Source organism: Mastacembelus armatus, chromosome 24, assembly GCF_900324485.2.
Source record: "Mastacembelus armatus chromosome 24, fMasArm1.2, whole genome shotgun sequence".
In the NCBI taxonomy this organism is placed as follows: Eukaryota; Metazoa; Chordata; class Actinopteri; order Synbranchiformes; family Mastacembelidae; genus Mastacembelus; species Mastacembelus armatus.
The window spans coordinates 10,093,972-10,120,814 of NC_046656.1; the positions used below are offsets into that span (position 1 = coordinate 10,093,972).

The 26,843-nt window shown below is 40.3% G+C and overlaps 1 protein-coding gene across 1 annotated transcript in view; it reads right to left on the reverse strand.

Annotated features, from left to right (window-relative positions):
* Nucleotides 1-7,387: 7,387 nt before the first annotated feature.
* LOC113137072 (MAM domain-containing glycosylphosphatidylinositol anchor protein 2) overlaps nt 7,388-26,843 on the reverse strand; it is a 150,554-nt gene continuing 131,098 nt past the window's right edge. Inside the window, exons 13-18 of the mRNA XM_026318421.1 lie at nt 20,486-20,506; nt 18,057-18,212; nt 15,803-15,964; nt 9,535-9,665; nt 8,844-8,940; nt 7,388-7,573 (exon numbers count right to left, since the gene is read on the reverse strand). Coding sequence (XP_026174206.1) covers nt 7,485-7,573; nt 8,844-8,940; nt 9,535-9,665; nt 15,803-15,964; nt 18,057-18,212; nt 20,486-20,506 — 656 coding nt within the window. The 3' untranslated portion in view covers nt 7,388-7,484. The remainder of the gene's footprint in view (nt 7,574-8,843; nt 8,941-9,534; nt 9,666-15,802; nt 15,965-18,056; nt 18,213-20,485; nt 20,507-26,843) is intronic.

Here is a 26,843-nt window from a genome sequence, read left to right on the forward strand (position 1 = left end):
TTAGAAGACCCACAAACCTGGGAGTACTGTCAAAAGAACAATTTGCACAACACAAAAGCTTTTGTTTCCAGCTCTTTGAGTGGGGGACAGGTGGTCACTGTGGGAATAACTTGCCGTTCCCTTTGAAAAACTATGGGGACAAAGGTGTCAAGTACAGGCAAGCCACATGAACTAGAGGATTTGTGTTTAAGTGGCAAACTTATAATATGGGGCCTCGAATCCAATTCTACTTTATTATGTTCAGTCCTCACACAATGGAAAACGTATTTGACACAGCACATAAAATATTCCATTTCTTTATTTTTTCATTAGTTGCAGGTATGGCACAAAAATGGGTGATAAATCCAAAGAAATACAGTGAAAAATAAGCCTGATCATATATAAATATAGAGCACAAAACAGAGAAGAGTGACAGGTCATCATTACAGGGTGTGGGCACGGAACAAGATAAATAACATCACTGAAACACGGCTTTCTCGACAACCTTCATAATACAGCATCAAATCTTATATTTTTCCAGGGGCGCTGTCGGGAATGTGGGGGGATGATTTTCTGATGGTGGCAAATGTCTTCATTTTGTCATTCTGCATGTAGTGAGCTGCACTGATGGTAACTAACTGGTGTAGCTGGAAGCTGTGAGAGCAATCATCTTCCACCTGCCTTTTGTGTGATTCCTAATCAAAGCACATGAAAGAGAGGACGGGGTGAAGAGGACGAGCATCCAGAAGAAGCTGGAGGAGAAGATTCGCTCCAGCACCACACAGGGTAGGTGCCAAGAGTTTTTACCCCAGTGAAGTTGTCACACTGAGCAGCCATGTTACCAAATAGCGACACTGCTTCTTTCTGACAGAGTGAAATCATCTCTGAAACGTGTCTCCCTTTCCCAGCTATTCTTTGAAACCGCATCTGAGAAGTCACTCACCACTGCCAAGCCAATGTGTGCAACTATAAGAAAGTCACCACATTACAATGGCAATTTTACTCTTTAAAAAAAAAAAAAAATCAGATGACAGACATTTTGTTCCTGTGTCCTTCATATGAGGATGTTTCAGACTGCCAAATTCTGTCTGTGCTGGTCGTGCCTAAACACAACCCTTCTCCCCTGTCTTGGCACCAAATCTTTTTGCTGAATAAATACCAAGTAAGCAGGGTGCCTATAGTGATAATTAAAGCTACCAGCTGCAATTTTATCACACTAGTGGAAAAAAATGTTTTTTTTGGGGAGGGGGTGGGAGCTAAAATAGTGTGATGAATGGCACAATGTGACAAAGCCCTTATTAGGTTGAACGGAAAATGAGAACATTTCAAGAGAGAAATGCTTTCCCTTTTAGAGACCCTCAAAGCACTATATGTTAAACAGTTAAACATAATATATGACCATGTACTTATAGCTGTAACTAAGTAGGTAAAAACGTCAAAATTACAGCTGAATTTCTTTAAAAACACCTTCAAGCAAGTACATTAGAGTTGGAAACTGCCTGAGTTTAGCAGTACAATTGCAGACTTCACTTTCTTAGGAAGAGCTGTTCTGCTTACAGTTTAAGAATGCAGTTGAGAAGAATTAAGGCAATACTTTGTCTTAAATGACATTTTTTTCATAGCAACTGGTTCTACACACATGGATAGTTTTAATCAAATTTGTCAAAGACCCTGGGAAATTGTTTTGACACACAGTACTGCATGCTGCAGCAATTATGTTCGAGCTGCAGTCTGCGCAACTCTGACCACGTCTTTTAATGCTACAATCCCTCCATTTTAATAGTATTAGTGTAAGCACTGGGTACATTCATGTACATCTGCATAATTCATGTATTTATCAATGCATGAAAGATATATATATATATATATATATATACATATATATATATATAAACTAGGATGAAACAGTACTGAAATGCAGTTTTTGTTTGTTTCCTTGGTAATCCAAGACCTTAACCATGTCTCACAAGGTTATACCAGGTTGTTTCCTTTTGAATTTGACTAAAATTAATATGTATATCTTTTATGTCTGGCAATGGCTGCAAGTCAAAGATGTCATGTGATGAATGTGAAACTGCAGTGAAACAGAAAAACAACACTTCTATCAGTGTAGCCTGTACTGCGTATACTGCCTCCCTCCTCCCTCTTACCAAGGGGTTATTGCCTTTTCCTTGCAATAAAGATCGAGTTGTGTCGTTTGTTTTCAGCAGTATTACAAAGGCAAAAGGCAATATTCTCTGACCGGCACAATATAATCCAATGCAATGCAACACCACTGGCCCAAACGCTGTGTTTTTAATGTTCAGTATTTGTAGAGTCTATAAGCTTTAGAGCTTTAGTACACTACCCCTTTTTTTTCTGTTGCCTGAACTCTATGGTGCATTTTAAGGCTGTACTTTCTAGTGGTTTTATTTGATTGCATCATACTGAATGTTGCCCTAAAGTTCATTTACAACACCAAGACTTAAAAAATGAGCAGAGTTACAGCAATGCCTCTCTGACACAATGTCAACAGGAAACACTATGTTTCAGTCAGAGACACTTAAATCTTTCGCATTTATAGAAAAGCTTTAAGGGTTTGAGTCCTGTTCTACTGAGAGGACTAATCCCTTTTCATAAATAGACACATGAATGCTAAAACTCTGTTAAATCGGCTATTCCAAACTATAGCACATAAAAAGGGAGGCTGAGACATCAGAGGGGCTGCGGCAGCATTTGCATAAAGCTTGTCAACAGAGCAAAGGTGAGAAGCATCAGGTTGTAACGGCTCCGTGATGCCAGTCATTCATTGAAAACGTGACTTCAATGTCCTGTCGCTATGATCTAATTGATATTGTGGTGTTTAGTTGATTTAGACTATAGTACCTGGTCAAAACTAAACCTAATTAGAAAACTAAACTTTATGTTAGTGTGAAAGTGTCTTCAAATACTGAACTTCATTATAAAAAAGTTTGATTTTTGTAAACCATCTACTAAGAATTCTGTTCATTTTTGAGTGTCAAAGTAAAGTAGCTGCTGAGACAAAGATCCGATAATGAATTTGCGGGTGGGAAAAACAGCACACACATAAAATGTCTAAGCCCCAGGCACAGCGATGTAAAAATAAAAAAATAAAAAAATAAGAAATAATAAAAAAAAAAAATTGGCACACATTGATGCATTCAGTTCCAGCACCCAATCTAATCAGAAGCTTCAGATACCTCGCATATGCATTTTCCCCTTTTTAGCTTATAAACACTTCACACATTCCTCAACTACAGAAGGTTCTCATAATCAAAATAGTGCGTAAACACTGGAGGAAAGCAAACAGTCACACAGCAATGTTTACATATTCAAAAAGTGTTAATCCCCTCCAATTGTACTTTGAAGTAGCTTAGAGGATTTTTATCAATAAATAGAGCAGAGCTGAGCGTGTAAGCTACTCACAGGCTCACATCCCTTGTATATACATAGGGCAGAGGCTGACACAGCGTGTGTGAATTGCAAAGAAATGGAAATTAAGGATATAGTGAGAGCTGTAATACCATGAAAACAACAAATCCATTTGCTGTCTAATTTCAGTTGTGTTTCTGCTAAAACTAGACAATGTTTCCTTCACACAGATGAACAGTCTGCAGATATACATGAATGTACCCAGTATTTAAGAATATAGGCCAGAAAATTGATTTAAAAAAAAATTAGGTCTGCCATAGTCCCTGATACATTTCCAACACAGATAAAACAAATTTCACAGGACAGGCACTGACAGGGAATACAGGTGTTTTTAATACATTTAAATTCAGGCTGTTGTTGACATTTTTGAAAAAACAAAAAAATCTTCCAAAAGTTATATGAGAAGATTGATATCACTCACATGTCTGTAAGGTAAAACTGAACCTAGAGGTTGTTAGCTTAGGTTGGAAACCAAAGGAAACTAAATCTTGCCTGTCTCTGTCCAAGAATAACAAAAATCAGCTTTCAACTTCAGCAATCAACTTTAAAGATCACTAAACAACTTGTTATATTGTATTTGTTCAATTGGTACAAAAACCAAAGTGCTGCAGCAACTTTTGGTCTGCGGGGGGTTATGGACCGGAAGCAGTGTGATTTCCCAACTTCTCTGCTAACAACCTGGCAACCTGTGAAAAAAGCAACTTGTTGTTACTCTCTTATTTTTCTATGGATTAAAGAAACGGGATATGGCGTGTTAACTTTAACTTTAGAGGTGCTGCTGAGTGGATTCAGTCAGGTTCTCAACCGTTTCTCATTTCCAGTCTTTGTGCTAAGGTAAGCTAAGCTGAACCAAGTCTGCTGGTTGTAGCTTCATACAGACCACATAAAGGAGTGTTATTCATTTTCTCATCTAACTACTGGCAAGAAAGCAAGTACCGATTCATTTCCCGAAATTATTCCCTTAAACCCACAAAGGCAATTATCAAAGTAATACCAAAGGTGTTTTCAAATGAAAATCCAGCTGTAATTTCTAATCATTCATGAACTAAGAGGTTTAGCTGATATTAGATGCTGATATTCTGTGAATTTACCAGATGGCTGTAAAAGAAACAGTTATTAAAAATCTTAAGAAACGTGTATTTATACAAATGACAGCGGTGACTACTTGGGGCACTTTGGCACTTTACTATACCACAGGAGGATGTAGTGACTGTCTAACGGACATTTTATCCGAGGTTTTATTTTTGGAATTTGTGTCAAAACCTGTGTCAAAGTCAGACAAATGTTTTTGATGTATCCAAAACAAGAAAGAGTCAAGAGTTCTCATCATCCAAAGCACACAGAAACACATGTTTTAGTAAAACATCTAGTAAAACTATAAGAAAGTAACTCCCCCCCAGAACTCCATTTACATTCACTGTGATCTGGGCCTTTTGGAAATAAAAAAAAGACAGAAGTGAAAACATCAGAAACGGCCTAAAACAAAAAGAGGGAACAGAAATGGAAAGCAGATAACACCTGCGGTTATGTCTCTATAATAAGATCATATAGATCATAATGATATAGTAAGGATGCCCTATGATGCTCATCATTCTGCTCTGTTTTGCTTGGCATATGTATCTTCTTTACATGTATCGGTTTCTTATCACACCTATTGTACACAGCTTTATGCTCACACATATACACGACCCGCTCAGACGAACTCAGGCTTTCACTGGAGAGGCTACATATGCTGAGCAACCACAACACCACCAACCTGCACTCAGTCTCGTATCGATGGAGATTTCAGCTCTTGGCTGGGTTCCCTCTGGGCTCTTTGTTGTTGTAGTTGCACTCAAAATATGAAAGTAATACGTGAAAAATGATCAATCTGCTGTAAATTTGCTGTCGTGGACTTGTTTCATTGTGTCTGTAAGCCTGGATTTGTGAGAGTAGGTCATGTATGTGTGGAGAAATATAAAATGGATTTTATATGTTGAGACCTTAAACTGTATGTTGTGCTTCCCAGACTCCAACATAAAACATTTATCATAAACCTTTGAATAGAGCTTCTTTAACATTTACAAGTTATACAATTACCAAATTGGTTTACTTCTTATGCTTCCTTCGGCTTTGATACTTCAGCAATGCAGAGGGAGACAACAAGAAGAGAAAGGAAGTAAAGTCATCTTCAACAAAAAAAAAAAAAAAAAAAAAAAAAAAAGAAACAAGACAAGTCCTCAAAACATTTGTCATAACCAACAATGAACGGAATTTTTCATTTTCTTATTTTCTCTTTTTTACAATACATTTTTTAAAAACCCCGCTGGTTAAGGTTATGGTCTCAGGTAGATCTTCCACAGTCAATCTTCACAGTTTGTGTAAAAGCAGAGAAACATTCTCGCTAGAGTAATAAAATATCATGACTATTATTGTGGTCATTATTATCTTTTATTTTCATATTGTTCCATAGAAATGGTGGAGGACAGGGCGACGCTTGTCACCCCAATGAAGGGCCTGCAGTCCCAAGGTTCCTGGTCTCCTCCCTGTACAACGCAATGTTTTATTCAGCAATTGTTCTTTTCTTTTGTTAAAAAACGCTCGCCCACAGGGAAGGAGAATTATGGGAAGAGAGAGTGGAGTTTTCATTTGCTGAAGTGTCTTTATCCTGCTGTGTGATCTTAAACTGTCTTTAAAAAAAAAAAAAAAAAAAACAAAAAAAACATCCAGAGCCGCCTCACTTTCACTGTTGCCGCTCTTTTTATCCAAATTGTTTCCAAACCTGTGCTCGGGGTCTGCCAGCGCTGCTGCCTCCTCGTCAACTAGCTGTTAGGCATAGGCATAGGCATTTAGGCGCATGCACACACTAAAGCCTGCACTCATACACACACTCACTCCCGCGCACACCCACACACAAACACAGGCATCTGTCCCATCTGGAGTCAAATCCGGTTGGAGCACAAACCCAAACTCCCCCTGAACAGGCATGCCCTCCCATCAGCACTTGTGGGGCAAAAGAAACATGTAGAAAATAGCCCATTGGAGGAAACATGAACAGAGATGTGATTGATGTTGATTAACACCCAGGCTCACGATTCGGTTTGTAATCTGAAGGCACTTTGTTTCATGGCAGAAAGTAAAGTGGCTTCTTTTCCACAGGCAGACCGCTGATTGAATATTCGAATCAGACCTCACTAATCTGATCTTCCTCTACTCTCTGCCTGTTCCTCCTCCACCCTCCACTCTTCCTCCCTTCCTCCCTTCAACATCCCTCCTTCTCTGCTCTCATTCCACCTCTCCCTCTCATTTCGGCTTCTAAGCTCGAACTTCTTTCTGTCCTCCGGCCCAGCTGTCTACACCTCTGGTGATTCTTCTGCATTCGTCGTTACGCCACCATACCCTCGCTTGGCCACTTGAACTCGTGAGCACAGTGTTAAAAGATACATAGGCAGCTACAGGGGGATAAGCAGACAGAACTAAATGTTGCCAGAGTCCTTCGTTTTCTACAGTACAGCACCAAGCAGATAAAGAAATGCCAGGGTGTGAATGAGGCTGGGCTAGAGTGAAAAACAAGTGTCAGTGATTGGCATCTGGTGCAAGAAAATGAAGATAAAGTTACACAGAGAAAGGTCTGATTCCATGTATTTGTAAGCAGGGAAATGTTATTTCCTCTTCAAAAATTCAGCAGTGTCTGTATTCCACCGCCTTCCAAAGATATTTTCATAACATCATAAAATTGTTCTTGTGCTTTACAAACAGTCCTCTCGAGACGCTTGTGAACTCTCTCGCCAAAGTCCAGGCTTACTCATCGCCCACCCGTCTTTGTGCTCGTAAAGACGTCGCGAGTCCTGCGCCGAGGAGTGTTTTCTGTAAAAGAGGTGTCTTTAAAAAAATTAGCGCATCTTCTTTATTACTTTTTGTGTAACTTTTTAATCACTATTTTTTCTCTCTTTCCTTATTTTCGGTTCCTCTGAGGTCCGTCAGGGAACCCCTGCTGCTCTCAGGATGCATGAATCTTTGGTGATTGGATGCCGAGGGTATAGTTCACAGACGGTGGGTCTGAATATTTGCCTATGAGATGACGGAGAGAAGGGTCACCTCTGACCTTCTAGGAGGGTCATCACCAAGGTGACGCATAGCAGCCATATATGGGAGCATGAGGACAAAGCCTTGGAGCTGAGATCTAAATAGGTAGAAGAAACAGAAAATAATAATAACAATAACAACTATGGAATACATTCTGTATTCCAACGGACAAAAAAATCTCTCCTGATACAAAAACAGAAGAAATGGAAATGTAAAGAGGTGTAGTTTGCCATTTTGGAAAATATTCAGGGGATAAGATTGACTCACTCTCATGTGCATACAGACAGAGACAGGCTAACTGCTTTCAGTCTTGACCCAAAGCTAAGCTACATGTCTCCTTGCTACAGTATCATAGGGTGCTCACCACATGTCTGTGGCACCAGCACTTTAATTCCTAATGAGGGCCTTTGTGCACGTCATACCCCTCTCTGTGCCCTTGTTTCCTGTCTCTTTCTAAACTGTCAAATAAAGGCAAAACGCCAAAAGAAGAAAAAAAAAAAAAGAATGTGAGTGTAAGTAATATTTCACAAAATGCGAACTATTCTTGTTAGGGTGCAACTAACCTGTATGACCAGATCCTTAAACAGCTACTCTGAACCATTCTGCATCAGTCAGAAGTGACCTGCAATCAGTCCTCATAGAATATTTCTCCTTTTTTCCCCTCTCACATCACATGAAGTCATGTAAGATTCATCATGTGAGATTGAATTGCATAATTCATAACATTACTCTGTTCTCAGCCTGTGCGACCACTCCTATAACTCCAAATGAATTAATGTTGTCGCTCTGAATCATAATGACTCCAAATGAAAAATAACTTCAATAATAATCTTGCAGTAATAAAAAGAATACATCTTACAGGACGCGATTACTGACTCTGATTCTCTGTTTGATGGCCGGTAGTTTTCCACTAATGACATAAAAAAATGAAAATCGATTACCCTGATTCATCTATGGTATGTTAAGGGGACATCTAAGTGTGAAGAGCTTCTGGAAATAATGTTTCTCCAGCCATATTTAACAAGAGTTAAATCAAAAGAACAGCGTTTGTCTGCCTACCAATATCACCTTGTCAATTGCAGGTCATTTTCTGTACCTTGTTTTCTGTTTTTACCTTCTGTTTGTTCCTGTGGTGCAATTACAGTGCTCCACTCAGCCGGTGTGGCTATCATTCATGTGATTACGCTGTTGCTATGGCAACCATTTTTTTCCCACATGAGATGGTAGTTCGGTGCTGGCAACTGTCTAAGATTAGATCCCATCTCATAAATCTCCACCTTGTCCAACGAGGTACAGTGAGAGACTGGCACTCAGATAAGAGGGAGAGAGCAGGGAGACAGAGGAGGCAGAAATTTGGTGGGACTCACTGGGCGGCGGGTCTCGACACTCCCCTTCCTCCAGCGTGACATCATCGATGGCAATGTCTCCCTCGATGCCTGGTCCCCGGACACCTTCCAGTACCACCTAGTGAGAGAAAAACAAGTTTTTCTTATTAATTATTATGTGTAAGCTCTTAGAAAAGCAAACAAAAAAAACATCGGCAGTGCTGCAAGATAAAATCTAAAAGTAAGTATCCAGTGTAATTTAACTGAATTGTCCCTTGTAAAAAAAAAAAAAAAAGCAGCAGGTGGTGAGTGTTTGTTTCAGTTTTTAATGCCACAGAATTTAAAACTAAGAGTGCTTGTGCTGTTTAGAATAGAGAGTGAGAGTGGGAAAAAAAAAAAAAAAAAAAAGACAGAAGTGAAGATGAAACTATAATTACTTTCCACAACTGCAGCCGTAAAAATGATGGAGAATATTGCAGTTCCATATTCGCTACTCACAAAGATTAGGCTTCCTGATGGCAAAGCATGAGTGATATTGCCTTCTCAATAGCAAACAACGTCTATGGATCCCGTCCACTTCTTTGCTTAATATCAAGGCTTGTGAAGTGCTACATCAATATGCAACCTTCAAGGAAACTAATACTTCCCCATACAAACACAGACAGAGAGGAAAATAGAGGGCAACAAGGGCAATGCTGCTGCACATTGGATTGATTGAGTTTTTTGGCCTCACCTGGAAGGACGCTGTTGGGTGGATGCTGACTTTGGCCTGCTTCCAACGGTCACCTTGGTTACCACTTAGAGACCACACGGGGCCCTCAGAGGTGGTTTGGCCTTTCTGTTTTAGGAAGGCGTTTAGCGTTCCTGCATGAGGAGAGACAGTTGGATGTGAGGTCAGTGCACTCACACGTACACATATATGAAATATATTTGAATAAATACAGTATATAAATACATAGCAGCATTTCTATATTAACTTAGCTGTTTCAAACCCAGAGCCGCCGACCTGTACTGAGCCACAGAACACTTGTTACTGAGCCGCAAGGCCAAAAAAGCTTATACTGTAATTTTTACAACAATACACTTTATTTAAATAAAGAAGGTCATCAGTATTCAAGGTAACTAGTCTGTCGTCACCACCTTCAGCGTTCAGCAGTGCATGAAATCTGTGTGAGGGCACTATCTGACACTGCAGGAGTGGAGCCTGGAGAAATGACTGGTCCTCTGAGGGTAAATTCATAAGCTCATGACTTAAATTTCTGGTTTAAAATACTTTGTCATTTGAAGTTCTCAGCGTTTTCGTTTTAGCCTTTTGGAGAGGTAAAGATTTCAGCCACGTACACACACAAAAAAAGTATGTGAACCCTTTAATTTCAAGCCTTTAGCTGTTTTTCATAACTTTTTTGTTTTACCTCAATGCACATTCTGCATTGTGCCTTTGCAGGTTTCATAGCTGGGCATCCACTTCAAGGGAGAGGAGCCACTAAACTTAATCATCTCTCTGAGATTACTTAGTTACCCTTCCCAGCTTTATCAACAAGATGTGTGGTTCACATCAACAGATGCTTTTTGTGAACAGCAAACTCAAAATGTTTCTTTTTTATAAATTAAAGTAACTCTAACCCACATCTGCAATGGTTTCACTGACTGGACTCCTTTTCCTGCAGTAAGTCCTGACTCTAATGATCTTATGTCATTAGCCTGCAGGTTCACAGAATTCTCCCAACCTACCCAGCAAATGTTTGAATGATACTGTACCCAATATGAGTCAGATTAGGTTTTAGAGCCAAGTATGTTGGACAGACAAGAAACGTGAGTGTGGTGGTTCACAATATGTTTATCATAACAAAGGCACGCAATATATACATAAGCAAGAAAATAAAAAAATATATAAATAGAAGCGAAAGCGTAGAAGTGCTTCCAAGTGATTGTTGTATAGTTACAATATTTATGGACAAGAATATTACAATGATTCATGTATAAATAGTTAAAACAGATTGAGTTTGCTAATTGGTATAACTTACATGGAGATTTGATCATAACCTAATTCATGAAACATCTACTTTCACTGAATCTCTGAGTGCTGACCTTTGACTTATAAAGCAACATATTTGCATGAATTTTAACAGATAAAAAAGTTTTGGAAAAGTACAAAATTACATTAAAAATACACAATAGGTCTTAAAACAGTCAGCAGTGCAAAAAAGGTTGCAACTACTGATCTATCTAGTGTAAGACACAGTACAATATTACCTAAAAAAGACTACACAACCACCCACATACAGCAGGAGGCACTGAATTCAAGTGAATTCAAGTGGAGTTTGATCCCTGAAGCCTAATATTCATCTCTGTCTCCTGCATTTCAAATTTATATATTCTCCTGCATTTGGATCAGAGCCAGGCAGTAGCAAAAGTTAAACACAGGTCATATGAATTGATAGTTTTATTAAGTTGGAGTTCTGTAAATTATGATAAATTATTCTATATCTGATAATAATTCAAATTAATTATCACTAATGGGCAACGTGTGATGAGAATTTTGGTGGGTGCAGACACCTCCCTTGTGGAGAATAGTTCTTCTTTCATTAGTTTCAAACTGTTTTTGCCCATCCAGTTTCTTTTTTTCACCTCACCTAGATTTCCGCTAAGACCGCACATGTAATACGATAGAGCCATTTCAACTGAATTCATATTCTGTATACAGTATATTCACAATAACACAGAACTACAGGCTGTTATTGACACAATATACCATGTCTGAACTGTGGACTACCCTCAGCGAGACCTCTTGTCTGGCCCTGGGCTTTGATATAAAACTGCCAGATGATGACACTGAGTGCAACCACTTTCCTCCTCTCCAAACACACCGATTGTGTGAGCTTCTTTTTTTTTAAAATTTGTCATGCACTAAGAACATGTGTGAGAGAAGGAGCTGTCCTTTAGGGGCAAAGATCTGAAGACAGAAATCAGGTTGGCATTGACATCACAGCTGAGCTCAGCAGGACCACTTCTCTGAAGTCATGTGAAGTATGGAAAGCAGCGACTTTGTGTTGACACAACCAGTGAGGAAACACCGCAGCGACTAGGTCTACATGCTTTTGATGCATCTTTGCTTCAGCGAGGTGCTTCATTACTGTACAGCCCCCTTCAAAAAAAATATCTCTGTGTGGAAATGAGGGAAAGCTACACTGTACGTCCCTGTTCATATTCTCTCATCAGCACAGAATACACTTTCCCCAACGACAGCACAATCTCCAGTGAGAGATGAGTTCTTGAACAGAACATGACCTGCGGTTTCATCTCTTGTTGAAGTGTTTAGGATGTAGGAGGATTCTTGCTGAGCTGGCTGGCTTACATTCTCTTTGAACTCACTGCGATGTGGGTGGTTATGTCAGTGTCATCAGATCCTGAGCAAAGGCATATGCAGTATATCCTTTGGAGTACCTTTTCTTTCAAAGGAATACCTGTAGCAGACACTTGTGAAATTTAAAAAGATCTGAGAAGAGAAAGATACAAGTATGGTGAAAAGTGAGAAATAGCTTCTGGAAATTTTCAATTATGTAGACAGGGCGAGAGCGAGGATTGAGGTGCAGTACCACCCTCCTTACTAATGAAGGGATGACTCCATTGCTTCTCAGAAGGTCAGGCTTGAAACAGGCTTGCTTGGTGTGCTTTGCTGAAGACTTAATCCTATAAACAAATGTGACACGGGCTCCAAAGGCAAACTTTGATGTGCGCTTCAGTAATTAAGTGTGACCTTGTCTCAGGTATCCCCCCGCTAGCTAACTACGGAGGAGTTTCTTTGAGCCTGTGCCACTGTTTTCATCAGCGTGTAGGCGAGACTCCTTATCGACTGATTCTGGCCTTCAGCGCTGCTGTGCCACAACTTGACTGTGACTCACCTCAACAGCACAGTCCCAAAGAGCATCAAACTCCCAGCATTTTAAGACAGAGCTGTGCCACGTCTGATGACTGTGTGACTCACAGCTCTAAATACGACACCCTCAACTATTTCAAACTACAAAGTTCTCTGAGTTCAAGGAAAATATACAGTACATAAATGAACATATATTATTTGGAACATTTGATATAAGCGTCTTGCTTCTCTTGGTAGAAAATATCACAAACCAGCATTCCTGAGCTCAGGGGGGAATTTCTCCCGCCGCCGGAAAAGGAGAATACTAAATGGAGCGTAGCTATGGAGGATCTGAGTTGGGTTTCAAGTCCTTGACATTTAGCCCATTCATCATAACACGCCACAGTCTGGGCATGGGCTTCACCACAGACGGGGAGGGCAGGGAAGAGAGGGTCTGGCTAGCGATCAATTTGAGCAAATTGGAAATGTCACGGCCTACTCAACCTCGCAGGGAGCCGGAGGAGCTCTCATCTCCCCGCTGAGTTGCCCTCCAACACCTCTGTCCTTATATTCTCTCTGCCTCCCTTGCCTCCACCTCTCCAGATGTTTGGTCTGTCCCCCACCTGGACACTTCCACTCCGCCTTTCTACTGAGGACAGCTGAAAAGCATCCTGGCTAATTTTCAGCCCATTTGGAGAATGTTAAGGGTCAGTTCACCCAAATTAAAAAAAAAAAAAACTGATTTTCCCACTTACCCCTAGAGATGTGTAGCTATGATGATAGTTCTGGTTCTAAAATATTTGCTTTTGATATCAGGTCTGTGGTTGAATATGCCAAAAAAATAAAATTTGATGCTAAATAATAATAACACAATTCTACTACACATATTTAGAGAGAACAGAGGGAGAACGGTCAACTACAATATATTTTTAGGAAAGCAGTATTTTTAGTTCTCTGCTGTTTCAGTGGTGCACACCCTCCCCAGGGTCACTCTGACTTCTTTTTTAAAAGGCCTTAAAAACATATTTTCTCAAACACTTTCTCACTATTAGGGATAAAGTCTTAAAATAATCTTTATTTTGCATGGCAGACTCAGTGGTTTAAAGTTGGCAGGCCTCAGTTAAAAAAAAATAGAAGTCACATACTTATGTTCACTAATCAGGATTTTTCAGCATTTGAGTAACTATTTGATTACAGTCAGTGGGTTCTTCAAATCTGAAGCAAATCCCACCCACACAGTCCTAAGGAGGTCAGACAATTTAAGGTAGTTTTTGAGTGTTAACCTGTTTATATTTATGATTTCATTTCTAAACTTCCACTTTGAGATTTAGGCATGAGTATTTGTTTGGAACCAAAGTTCAGTGGGTTTAAAGCTCTTATGTTTAGGATTTTCTAGGGGTAAGATAAAGACACATTGTCCATCATTGTGCGCATCAGCTTAAAATGCCATGCAAACTGTGCTTTGAGGCTGCAGCAACAATAAAGTATGCCCACACTTGCTTTGCATGTGAATTAACCACTAAGGATGTGCTTCAAGTATAATTTAACAGACTATTTCACAGTCAAATATGCCAAGCATTTCTAGCACTGCCAGCAGTGGTGGGGTCACTGCTCTTTTTAAGCTGCAAATATCAAAGGTGTTGATCTGTAACATAAGACAGTTATGTTTACTAAGAGTAGCTGCCATGGTAGATAAAAAAAAGGGTGACACCTGGTGCCTTGGGTGATAACACATAATAGACCAAAATTGATTTTTAATCATAAACAACAGTAATGGTCCAATAACATAAAGACACATTAGTCCTGCACTGTAGAGGCCAGTGTGGCAGCACAGTGGTTTTTGAGGGGCACTCAAGTGGTTTGAACTGATTCCAATAATAACTGGAGAGTGATGGTTCTGGTGCTAGAGTTCATAAAGCATCTTATAATAATGCAAATTAATGTTTTTAACAAGCAACAAATTAGATTTGTACTTGAGACTTCCTTTTAAGGTCTTGAAAACAGCTTAAGCGACAGATCAGATTTAATTTGAGAAACAATGTTAGAGATGTTTAAATAAAACTTAGAATCTAACTTTTGGTTATTATTGAAAATGTTTTCCATAGTGCTTTGAGTGCACAAGACCAGTTTGCCCCAAGTGGTGCCCCTCAGGTAATGATACAGGGTGATGCGAGACAGCGAAATCAGCACTAGAGACCTTCAGCATTGTATGAACCTGCTGTTTTTATCCTAGAGATCCAATCTAGCTCACCACTCCCAAATGCACACACTACATGCGCTCAGAATAGGAGTGCTTGTGGTTGACTGATTGGGTCCCTGGTGAAGGAAGCCTAAGAGTCGGACGTAAGCCGCAGAGTGCTCCTTCAGTCGCTCTGCTATCTTCAAATGGGCCAGACAAGGTTGTTATCTACATTCACAGAGGAGTGTAAGAGCTAATGCCCAGGATTTGTATACACACCTTTGAAGGGGTTTGTTGCAAAAATGAAATATCTTTTGCTTGGAACATCTGACAGCTGCACAGTGCTTTCATGAAACATTTTTGCATGAAAGCACAAAACTCCCCACTGCATCTACTGCAGGGACAAACTCTCTGGTAAGTCTGAAATTTCATTGCTCTCAGAAAAAAGTACTGCTGCTTATTCGTTTTTCCTCAGCACTGACAACTGTGTTTCTTCTCTCACAAACCACACATACGAACAGGAAAGGCCACAGTGAAAACACATACAGTGTAGGTGGTGGACAGCAATAGCGAGAATTCCATCTCTCAATTTATATTTCAAAGCGACTTGATATCCCACAGACACTCGATGATGGACTTTTTTGTAAAATAAAATTTGTTGTAGTGTTTCCTTGTTGACTCCGTTTAGTTCAGCACAGATAAGAATGCAGCCCCTTCATTTGGCGGAGAATTGCCAAAGCAATTTGAGTTTCACTTGAGGACGCTTTTGTGCTTAAGCACCCAAAAGCACAAAACTGCGACAGATTTTTTTTGGAGAATGAGAGCAATTATTCTGTTCTTCATCTGTTTCCATGAAGTATTGACTGATGAATATAAATTAAGGCAGTCTTTGCCACAGATTACTGAAAAATTGCAACAAAGACGGTGGCTATACAAGCGGTGGAAAATGAAGCATGTGCATCTTACCGATGTGTTTTCCATACATGTGGTAGAAGAAGCCGAAGCAGTAGGCAGGTGGGTTGGTGATGCCATAAGGGTTTTTAGGTGCTACGTTGAAAAATGGACTTACAAGCCGTGCCTGGTCTCCTTCTTTCCTTGGCCTTGATGTCTCAATGTACATGTAGAAACCTTGAACGGACACACAGAAACACACATGTACAGCAGATACACAAGCTACTGCAAGTATTCGATAGCAGGCAAGTGCGTATTAATTAATTAAGTCCAAAATAAAAACATAACCTGACATATCATGTGCTTTTTCTGGAAAAGCAACATTTCAAGGATAATTTAACAAATATGTCAACCCTGCATACTCATACAGTACAACATATATACCTGCAGTATATATATCTCAACATGTAGGTGGACAGTCTTATTACATCAGACGAAGTCATTAAATGTAGCCTGAAAAATAATTAAGCTTTTGTCAGGGTGTGTTTAGAATCCCACAACTACTTTCTGATACTCCACCATATTATTTATCACCAGAAACACTGGGAAAAGACAAGGCATCCTTAGTCATGCTCAGCTGCTTTGTCTGTCATAGATGGAAATGATACCTTCCATATCAGCAATAAAGACCAGGCCATTTTATGAATGACAGTGCTCCTTTTAGTAATAGCAATAACCACGGACAACCCAAGATGATAAAAACGGGGTCACATTAACGCTGCCTTGGTCTGATAGTCGTGGACAGCAGCAGCGACGGCACTGAGTCAAACAGTCGCCTGATTGTGTCTGAAACACATAATCTGAAGCCACAGGCACTGGGAGAGGAGCCGGCGAGCGGCTCTGCGCCACTTCAGCCAGAATCAAATGGAATATCTCCCCCCAGCTGAATCTCATACCATAATTAATTATAATTATACGCAAAGAGGAATGGGGCTGGTAATGAAATGCTGGTCATTTTGAAACCATTAGGTGATTAAAACCAATACATTATTTACTGCTTCAGCTGCTGCTCGTGCCACAGCACCCTAATAGGCACTTACATTCGACCACTGATAATCTCCACTACAGGATTCATATACATATAAAATCCTCTGATGAATTCCTACAAATCCCCCTTTTTTAAACTTTGTTATTTGATAAGTTTTTGAATATGGAATACCTACACATATTAGTACCATACTGAATACTAAATACTATGCAGATGTCTCCAGTCTAGGTACCCATGGAAACAGCAAATGCGACTCGGTTACAAGATTACCTTGAAAATAAATTATCAAGGCTGCTCATTGTTAGATTGTGCTGCATCACACAACTGGTGACACAATGAGTACACCTGAAATCATCTATTATGCAAATGGGAACGCTCAAATGTTTCCAACTTATTTCAATGATCCAAAAAGTGGCCCTTTCGATGGGATGTCTGCTAATGAACACAACATAATCGTAATAGATGCTATTATTTAGCAATAACATGATTATCACACTGTGTGCCTGTGCACTGTCGAGGTAATTAATGTATTCATGCACCGATTATATAAGAAAAAACAGAGTAGTGTGTCCATTTAAATGTGTGCATTCCACCCGGCGTGTTTACAATCCAACGAGCAGGTGCAGTGTTTTCAGATCCATGCTGACAGCTGGCAAAAATAATTGCTTACACTTTTTCCTATTGGTGCATAATTTTGCAATATGATTATTCAGCTACATAGGTAAATACCCAACTAACAAATGTAACTGAGCTACATACTGTCCAGTGAAGATGCTGATTTATGTCTAATTTGCTATTTTATTCTCCTATTGCATATATTCTGTTTTCTATACACAGAGTCTGTTCAGCATCATGGGCAGCTAAAGCCTTGTTCAGTGTAGCTGAAAACTGTGACCAGGTGCATACGCTATACTTCCACATATATATAGATACTACACTTTTATTATGACTCAACATTTACAGTCATTTTTTTAAAGAGTAGGTCAATGCTTTCAGGCAGAGTTAGACAAAAGCAGACTTTTCATTTCAGACCTTTCTTGTGACTGTTGATTTTGTTGGCTAAAATGACAAGTTACTGAGGCTGGCAAACATAATGCTATCTCCGGTAACAAGTTTGGCTGGAGTTGCCGGAGTGTACAATAAATTTCCTCAAATCCAATAAAGAGTGGAATGCAGGTGCTAACGTTACTCTAAACTGCTGATATAACCATTAGCATCTGGCACTTGCTTCCAGACAGTGAGGTTTAGTGAACTGTCACTTAGACTTATAGATATACTTACCCTGCTTGGAGCCACTGCGATCAGCACTGGGCCCAGTGTTTGGTGTATACTTGGTGTCACGAGTAGCAGCACTGTGCCGCGTCCAATCGAAATCATCATTCTTATCTTGGGTGAACATGCAGATGGGCTCCTCCTCAAAGCTGCAGTGGAACTCTCCTGATGAACGAGAACAGAACCGGGCTCACATCACTACAAAAGAGTGAGAAGTTACAGTATATGCTGCCTAGAAGGTACAGTATAGTGTGTGTGAGTGGTGTGATACCTACTGTATAGTTATAAGATTTCCTGAAATATGTATGTGTGTGATAAAGTCTCAGTGGGATATACAACAGCAAGTCCTAATTACACCATATGGTCTGGGGAACAGGGCTTCTATTTTTTTCTAAATTAAGACGTGACCTCTTGCTAACTGTAGTGGAGACGTCAATGAGTGTGTTTAGTTTTGCAGTTTGCTTCATTTTAGAAAGGAAGTCTGTGCAGAAGAAGCCTGGAAACTCCCGGCAGCGTGTGTATGTGAGCATCTGAACTCGTTATTAGAGGCTACTTGGACAGCCCAGGTCTGAGGAGCAGGAGCAGGATGGATAGTATTCATCGAACACAGCCTCAGTGAATGAAATAAAATAAAACTACATACAAGTCTAATGCGGAACAGGTTGAAAACACTAAATCGTCATTGTAAATGCATTAGTGCTTTTCCACGTGTAGCTTGATAGTAGAGAAGCAGTACAACGTCTATTAAAAGTTAATCTGTTGAACTGTTCATTTTGAATAACTTTTTTCATGATTGAAAATAAAAATGAGGTTGATGATTGTCCTTGGATGTTTTGTAGCGTCTCACTGGTACGACTCTGTGTAATCAGTTTTTAAAATTGACACCGCCTCCCTCCTCCTCTATCACTCTCCATCTTCTCTGTAGTGGGTGTGCAGGTGGAGATATTAGGTCCTCCCCCCTCTCCCTTCTCTCCCCCTTCACCCTTCCTTCTCCTCTGTTGCTCTCCAGACCCCTTTGACTGCAATTTTTAAACTAGTGGAGTGTGCAGAGAGGGAATGAAAGTGTGGGATTCGTCACCCTTCAAGAAAATAAAAAAGACTGTTACTGTAGCAATGAGGGTATGATGGGTCACATGTAAGGGAATGTCTAACCGTGATAATACTCATAAATGGTCAGAAATCACACGTGTGGAGAACTAACCCACTCAGTTTAACGGAAGGGGCAGCAGCAGGATCAGCGATGTCAAAACCTCCATTTAATCTATGTAACGAACAAAGCAAAACACCTAGCCGGAGGACATGGCGCTGCTGAGCGGTGTCCTCAAAGAGATAGTAAAAAGGAGCATTTAGATTCAGGATGCAGGCATGTGTTCTGATAAATATTCATTGATTTATTAAAACGTAGCTGGGAGCAGTTTGGAGTGGTGACCTTGAGAGGAGCCGAATCTGCAGCTTTTACTCAGGTAATGGAGGTAACATAGACAGAGGTAGAGTGTGGGTGGATGGACTGAGGGAGAGAAGAGGGCAGTGATGCTGCGAGGCAGACAGAGGGAGAGAAAGAGATAGAAACTAAGAGCTGGAGAGAAAACGGTGGTGGAGTGGGAGCGTGGAGGCAGGGGCTGGGTGGCAAGCACTCTTGACTTTTCTCCTCATAGGCATGCAGATTTAATGGAGGTCTAGCTCCTGGCGCTAGACACTGACGCCCCTATCCACTGTGAGCTAAACTAAATGTTGTTGCCTTCTGCGCCGGAGAGAGATAGGAGGATTTGGAGGATAAGCAGAGGAAGGAGGGAGGAAGAGGAGGCGTGCAGGTGAGATAGTTTCCTTCAGGGATTTGGATAATGATGCTGGTGATTAGGATGTTTGTTATTATGTTGGCAATGTTTGTCTGAACACCCACCAATATATACTGTATATCTATATAAATAAATAAACCACAATGCACAACAGCACACTGCAGCAACAGCAAGCACTGATTAAATGTGGATTCTCAAGACGTGAATAATGCAAATTTGTAAAGTTTCCACAATGAAATGCATCATAAACGTCACTAAAAATGATAGAATATAAACACATACAGCACAGATGCATGCACAGTAACGCTCATAAGACGCAGTGTGTGCAAATTTACTCACGGACACATACAAACCCACATATCTCATTCAAAAAACAGTATCAAAAATGCACAATGTCCTGCAGAGATTTAAAGCTCTCAACATGTCAAATAGCCTGATGCAGATTTACTCTGAATTCCTAAAGGAAAGGCTTATTTATCATACTTCATTTAGTTCTGCTTAGAAAGACCTTCCAGTGCAATATGACACATTGAAAGTCAGATCTCTACGGGATGTACAGTTACTTTGAGTGTCCCCACTGTTACGACAGAAGGAGCTCTTAGTCTCTGACAAGACATGCTAAGTGAGGTGCACATTACTTACTCAGGTGAGGGTTGATGGGAGCTGTAAAAGAGAAAGGCCAGGACAGTCATTAGTATGGAATATCTTAGCTGTCTGCCATTATGTGAAACACTCATTAAAAGGAAATGTGCACACACAGCTGTACAAGCACTTAAACTGTTGCACTTTAAAACACAGTTTTGCTCTTTTGTGTGCTTTACTGCAGGTAATACAGCAAACGACACAAGCATGTAAACAGTAGCTGTTGCCGTTAGCCGTTTGTCCTGCTGTCGTCTATTGTTTAGGTACAGAGCTAATAAAAGTCCACATGTACAGAATCAAGCTTTGCTCAGTGTTCTGCTATCATAAAACAAAATGAAAGAGGCCCGTGGGAAGTTGGGAAATATTGTCCTGTGATATTAAAACACTGCAAGCATATGAGAGTGTGTACGCCCCATCTCTGACAAGCTGTGTTGCTTTCACAGTGTACAAATTAAACTGCTCAAAACACAAAGGGAACACTTAACAGTAACAATCACAGTATAACATCAAGTCAGTTAAACCTCAGGGATATCAATCTGTCCATTTAGGAAGCACAAGTTTCACCTGCCTTGGTGTAAATGAAAGTGACAGCAGGTGCAAAAATAAGACAAGCTTTTGCATGTGGTGGTCACAGACAAAAGTTATCTCCTTATTCTTCCTCAATGATTCTTCTCAGGTTCTGTATTTTTTTAGAGACCTTGTCACTGTTTGTAGCATGAGGCAGAAACTGCAGCTCTGTCTGGTTTCACAAGCAGTGGCCATCTTGTTCCCTTCATAGATGAGTGCAGGTTCAGACTGAGCACACGTTACAGGCATGAAACAGTCTGGAGATGCTGTGGTCAACATTATGCTGCCTGTAACATTATAGAACATGAAGGGTTTAGTGGTGGGTCAGTGATGGTCTGGGGAGGTATATCCTTGGAGGGCCGCTCATATGTCCATGTCATAACCAACAATACTCTGACCCTGTGAGGTAGTGGGATGAAATCCTCAGACCTTACGTTGGTGCAGTGTGCCCTGGGTTCCTCCTGATGCAGGACAATACTCGGCCTCACGTGGCAGAGTGTGTAGGTAGTTCCTGGATGACAAAGACATTGATGCCAGACTGGACTTCACGTTCCCTCGACCTAAAGACAATGGAGCACCTATAGGACATTATGTCTTGGTGCATCTGAAGCCACCAAGTACCAGCACTGACCAGGAACTTACTGATTCCCTGATCTAGGTCTGGGAGGGGACAACCCAGGACACCGTCCACGGACTCATCAGGAACATGCCCAGATGCTGTTGGGAGTGCATACAGGCACATAGGTGCCATAAACAATTCTGTTTCACATTAAGAGTTGCTCTGATGACACTGACATGAATTGGATGAGCCTGAGATTTCAGTTTTTCACCTTGAATTTCAGTGTGATTTTGAACACAGCCCTTCATAGGTTGATGATTTTTGTTTCCACTGATTGTTGTTGTGCCATTCTGCTGTCAACAAAACACAGTAAAGTTTAGAGTAGTAATAGTAGTAGTAGTAGTTTTCAACTTGAATCATTTGTTCATCAAGTTCCAATGTGTGCTTTAAGTGTTCCCTTAATGTTTTTGAGCAGTACAGCAAGAGCACTTAGACAAAAAGTAATCCTGGAGCACAGACAGGAGATGGATTACTAAGCAGACAGAGAGAGATGTCTAGGACTTGAAGTAAAAAAGGTGACAGTAGTCGTCCTCAGCCTGTTATGAAATGTAAAAGGCAGCAGGATTAGGGAGACCAGCCTGACCACATTAATAAGCTTATAGAGCAACTGCTTATCGTTACTGCCATTTACCGGCATTGCTGATGTTCTTGTCCAAGGTGACTCTCATTTAGAACGCTAAGCCTATTTCATACTTCCATTTAGAAGCCAATAAATCATAAAAATGAGTAATAATCACAAGAGCGTCTGCTAATCACTTTCCTGTAACATCTTTCTGTGTTCTTATGGGAACTTTTCTCTCCAATCCTGATGACTTCAGTCCATTGAAATATTTTTTTTTTTGTTGCATTCTGTCCATTTAACGGTGGTTCAATGCTTCCCTCATTGATAATTTAAGAGACTACTGCTGCAGCAAACACAGAAAGGTCAAGGGGTATCACACAGTTGCAATGAGCCAGTTAGTCGGCACTTCACTTTTTGCAGAGTAAATACCATTTAACCTGTCAAGAAGATTCATGGGCATTTTCATGATCGATTGCTGACCGGCTGAATAGATGCGATACATCAGGTTTACCACAAAACTACGTTGCTGCGTGATTTATGAAACCTCACTGTTCGTGGGGGGAATTGATTTTAATCCAGCCAATTAAAGTGAGTAATAACAAATCACTCCTACAAAGGAAAACATGTGCTGAAGAGCGGGTAAATGCTGTGGGGCTGGTGGAACTGGTCATTTTAAAAACACAAACTCAAGCAATGAATTCTGTTTATTACAGTGGGGGCTCATGGAAATGTCCTTGTGTTTACATGCATTGCAGAGAAAAGAGATAAACACATGGACACACACAGAGAGAAAAAGCAAGAGAGTGCAAACCTTTGCATTTCCAAGTGAATGAAAAAAAAAAAAAACATTCAGTGCAAGTGCAACACTGCAGATGAAGCCTCACTGTCACACAAGCCTCTATACGATCATATAAAAGCTGTAATAATCATTTATGTTACAGATCGTGAAAACACCTGCATCCCAACACTCAATGCTTCCTACTAAATCTATACTGGACTGAACAGAGCAGGCACTGCTGCAGTGAAAAGAGTCTGCAGAGAGGGAGGGAATCATCTGGGCTGTTGCAGAGAAAATATTTTAAATGACAACTTACAGCCTCAGGCATGTGAAATGGATGCTGAATTTTCTGACAAAACTAGATTCTTCCAGACTCCCCTCCTGCTTGCCGGCTCAATCCCTCTCTACCTCCCACCGCCTGCAACTCTCTTCAACCCCTCTCCAGTCCTTCCTGCTGCCCCTCCTCTTTCTTTATTCCAAGACTGTGGTTATAAAAATGTTTCTGTTGTATTTTTATTTTTATTTTTATCTGCATCTTCCCCAGGCTAACTTGCTCTGCCTTTATCCAGATCAATGTGTCTCTACCCCCACTAAGCAAACCACAGTGCATGCAACCACCCTCAACCACTAACAGATAATTTAACTTACAGTTTAAATGACATGGGGAAGGAAACAAAGAATAAACAGACTGAGACTATTGTTGACTGCTTAAATTTTACAGCCTTTTTAAAAATATTTTTAACCTCTGAAAACGTGAGCAGACCTCAGATGCTGGCCACTGTTGTTAAAGCATAGGTTCGAAGAGCCCTGGAGCAAGCTGCAAAGGCTTTAGAAGTATCTCTTCTTTCTTCCTTAATACTGCAGTACTCTGTTCTCCCCTGCAGCAAAAAAGCCCCAAATACTGATCGAGGATGAAATGTAATTGTGATAGTTCAGAAGATAAACAATCCCAGCAATCATGGAGTGAAGTGAACTCTTTGAAAACTTCAGTTACAGCAGGCCATGTACTCAGCCCATGTTTTAGACACAGGTCTGCCTGATTCATGGTTTCTGAGGGAAAAATAAAACTGCCGCCTGATGTACGATCACCTTTCCTCAAAATTACCTAATTTTGACTGAAGCACAAAGTAAGCTCAAGGACGGCAATGTGCAGAGGCTGTTCAAGACACAAACACTGATTTCATCTTGGCAGGATTCCTTGTCCACTGACCTGTGGCTGTATTACAAACCACAAGACAATTCCACAGCTGCAGCCAAGGAGACCCCCCACTCCTGTTTTCTTACTGACCTCATATAATCCACACTCTCCAACATTCCCATCCATCATGTTTAGGGTCTCTGGGTGGGTGCCATTACATTCTGAAAAAGCCTTGTGACAGCTTCACAGCTCCAAACATAAGTTAGAATAATAATGTAATTCTGCAATCTCCCCGTCATGTCTCCCTGACAAAAATAACCCAGGCGACATCGCACTATTGTGCTTCACCATCTCCAGCAAAGGCATGATGAGAGTGAAAACAACTGATATGACGTCTAAACAACTAAAAGGACAGATTAAACTGAGATATCATAACCAAACTGTTGGCAAGTTGTACTCTGTATGACAATGGAAAGAAATTGCAAAAGTGGTCACATTTTGTTTCTTTAAGCTCATGATGGCCCTTGGAACTTGACCCTCATAAAGCCCCATCTTCTTCGCCTCAAGAGACAAGCAGGGTCAGGTCTGGATAGCACTTTGGTGGGTGACCACCTTGGAATACCAGGTGCGGCAAACCAAGGGTTGCGCTTCAAGCCAGCAACCCATCCCCATAAAAACCTCTGCTACAGAAACTATGAGCATCTCTTTCAGAGACACCATTGACCAATGTGCGTACCAGAACTCAAACTTATCATTCTTGTGCAAAGACTTGAAAAGAATTCAGATAAACCTTAAATAGCTCAGCCTGAAATATTTTCCCTTTTGCAAACATTTTTAAAGATTTACCACTTATAAAAATGCTTTGATGAGACAGCAACTACACTGTCATTGGAAGACGACACCTCGACTATGGACGTGTTTCTACTGTATGTTGCTGCAATTAATAGTCAATTTCAGTGTTGTGTAAGTTCACACTTCAGAAGAACTAGCTCAAAGTTCAGGTCACACACATTAGAATAAACTAGTTCATATTTGTAGTTCATAATTCTGAAATTTCACAGTCCACAGTCCCAAGAGATGAACTTGTTCATGTTCATTTCTTTTGTTTATATTTTTGTAAACAAGCTGCTATGAGCAGGAGAAAACATATTTTCCTTCTACCAGCACCCACTGGCTAGGTAGCCTGAATCACCACTTGCACCAGCCATAATTGCAAAAAAAAAAAAATGTTGCTGGAAGCAGCATTGTTTACAGTGCACCATCCAGCACTGCATGCACTGTATTTTTAATTTTTACTATTTTTTCCTGCGTGATCAGTACACTTAGGGTTATATCCTGAGCATATAAGGAACCTCCTGAGAAATACAATAATAGGGCTCTGGTATTTTGCCTATTGCAGCTCTGCTTTACGACACCCAAAAGGGAAGGAATGGAAATTATCTACTGTAATACAGGTTCGATGCAGCCAATGAACATTTTGTATTAAGTTAATTCAGTCACTTAGGGATTGATTTGTGCTACAGAGACAGCTTTAAGTGACATCTGGCTATTAGTGATATATAAATATCATTATGACTATACCTGGACGTTTTGTGCCAGTGCATCTCTGAAAATACTCTTCTAGTGAACTCAGTGTCTGCTGCAGCTTGAGGGTGTGTTTGTTTTAAGCCTTGTGTAGCACAAGTGGGTGGTGTGTTAACAGGATAAATTGGTGCTGATATGGTAATGTGACATTCCAGCGAAGCACAAAACAAGTGATCCTAGAATTTACAGCAGAGACTTGGAAAGAGGGCTTGGTTTTAGTGGTTCTCCATACAGAACACCTTTCCGCTCACCTTCACCACGCTGCATGTTAACAGTGCTCACATGTTGTTTAGTTGCAGACAAATAATATGTTATTTTAAATAAAAAATGATGCTAAATGCCGTATGTATCTAGAGCCAGCAGCCATTAAGCTTAGCTGAGCATAAACCCTGGAATAAGAGAGTAAACAGATTTCCTCTGCTTGCAGATAAGTAAACCTAATGACCAGTACCTGTGAAGCTCACCAGGTAGCAGTTGTTGACTGGTTCTGAACAGTTGCCAGGCTGTTTCCCCACATTTCCCGTCTTTGTACTAAGCTTAACTACCTGGCTGCTGGTTGTAGTCTTGCATTTAAAATTGATATAAGTTGTCTTATCCAGCTCTACGTGCAAAAGTGAATAAATATATTTCCTCACATTTTGGATCGATGTTGTTCATCCTCAGAAACACTATAGTGCAAGGTTGAGGCAAAAATACACACACACACACATACACACCCTCACACACACACACACACACACATATATATATATATATATATATATTTAAAAACACATGCAAAATAATAAAAATGTAATACTTTCAAAAACAGTTTCAGAGAATTCCATGACCATGAGACCATGACTGAACAAAAAGCTCAGACAGGGGATTATACTGAACCACCACCTTGCTGAATAATAACATCCTGACACCATAGCTGTAGTGGGCCAATGAAATCATGGCAGAGGAACATGGGGATGTATTTAATATGAGATTTAGTGGGGTTTGACTTTAGGAAAGGCATATTGCTGTTACTAAGAGCTGCATAAAAATGGAATATTAAGAAAGAGCAGCAGTGTTTTACTGTGCTACTGTATGCCTTGACAGGAAGCTTAAATATTAAATCCTCTG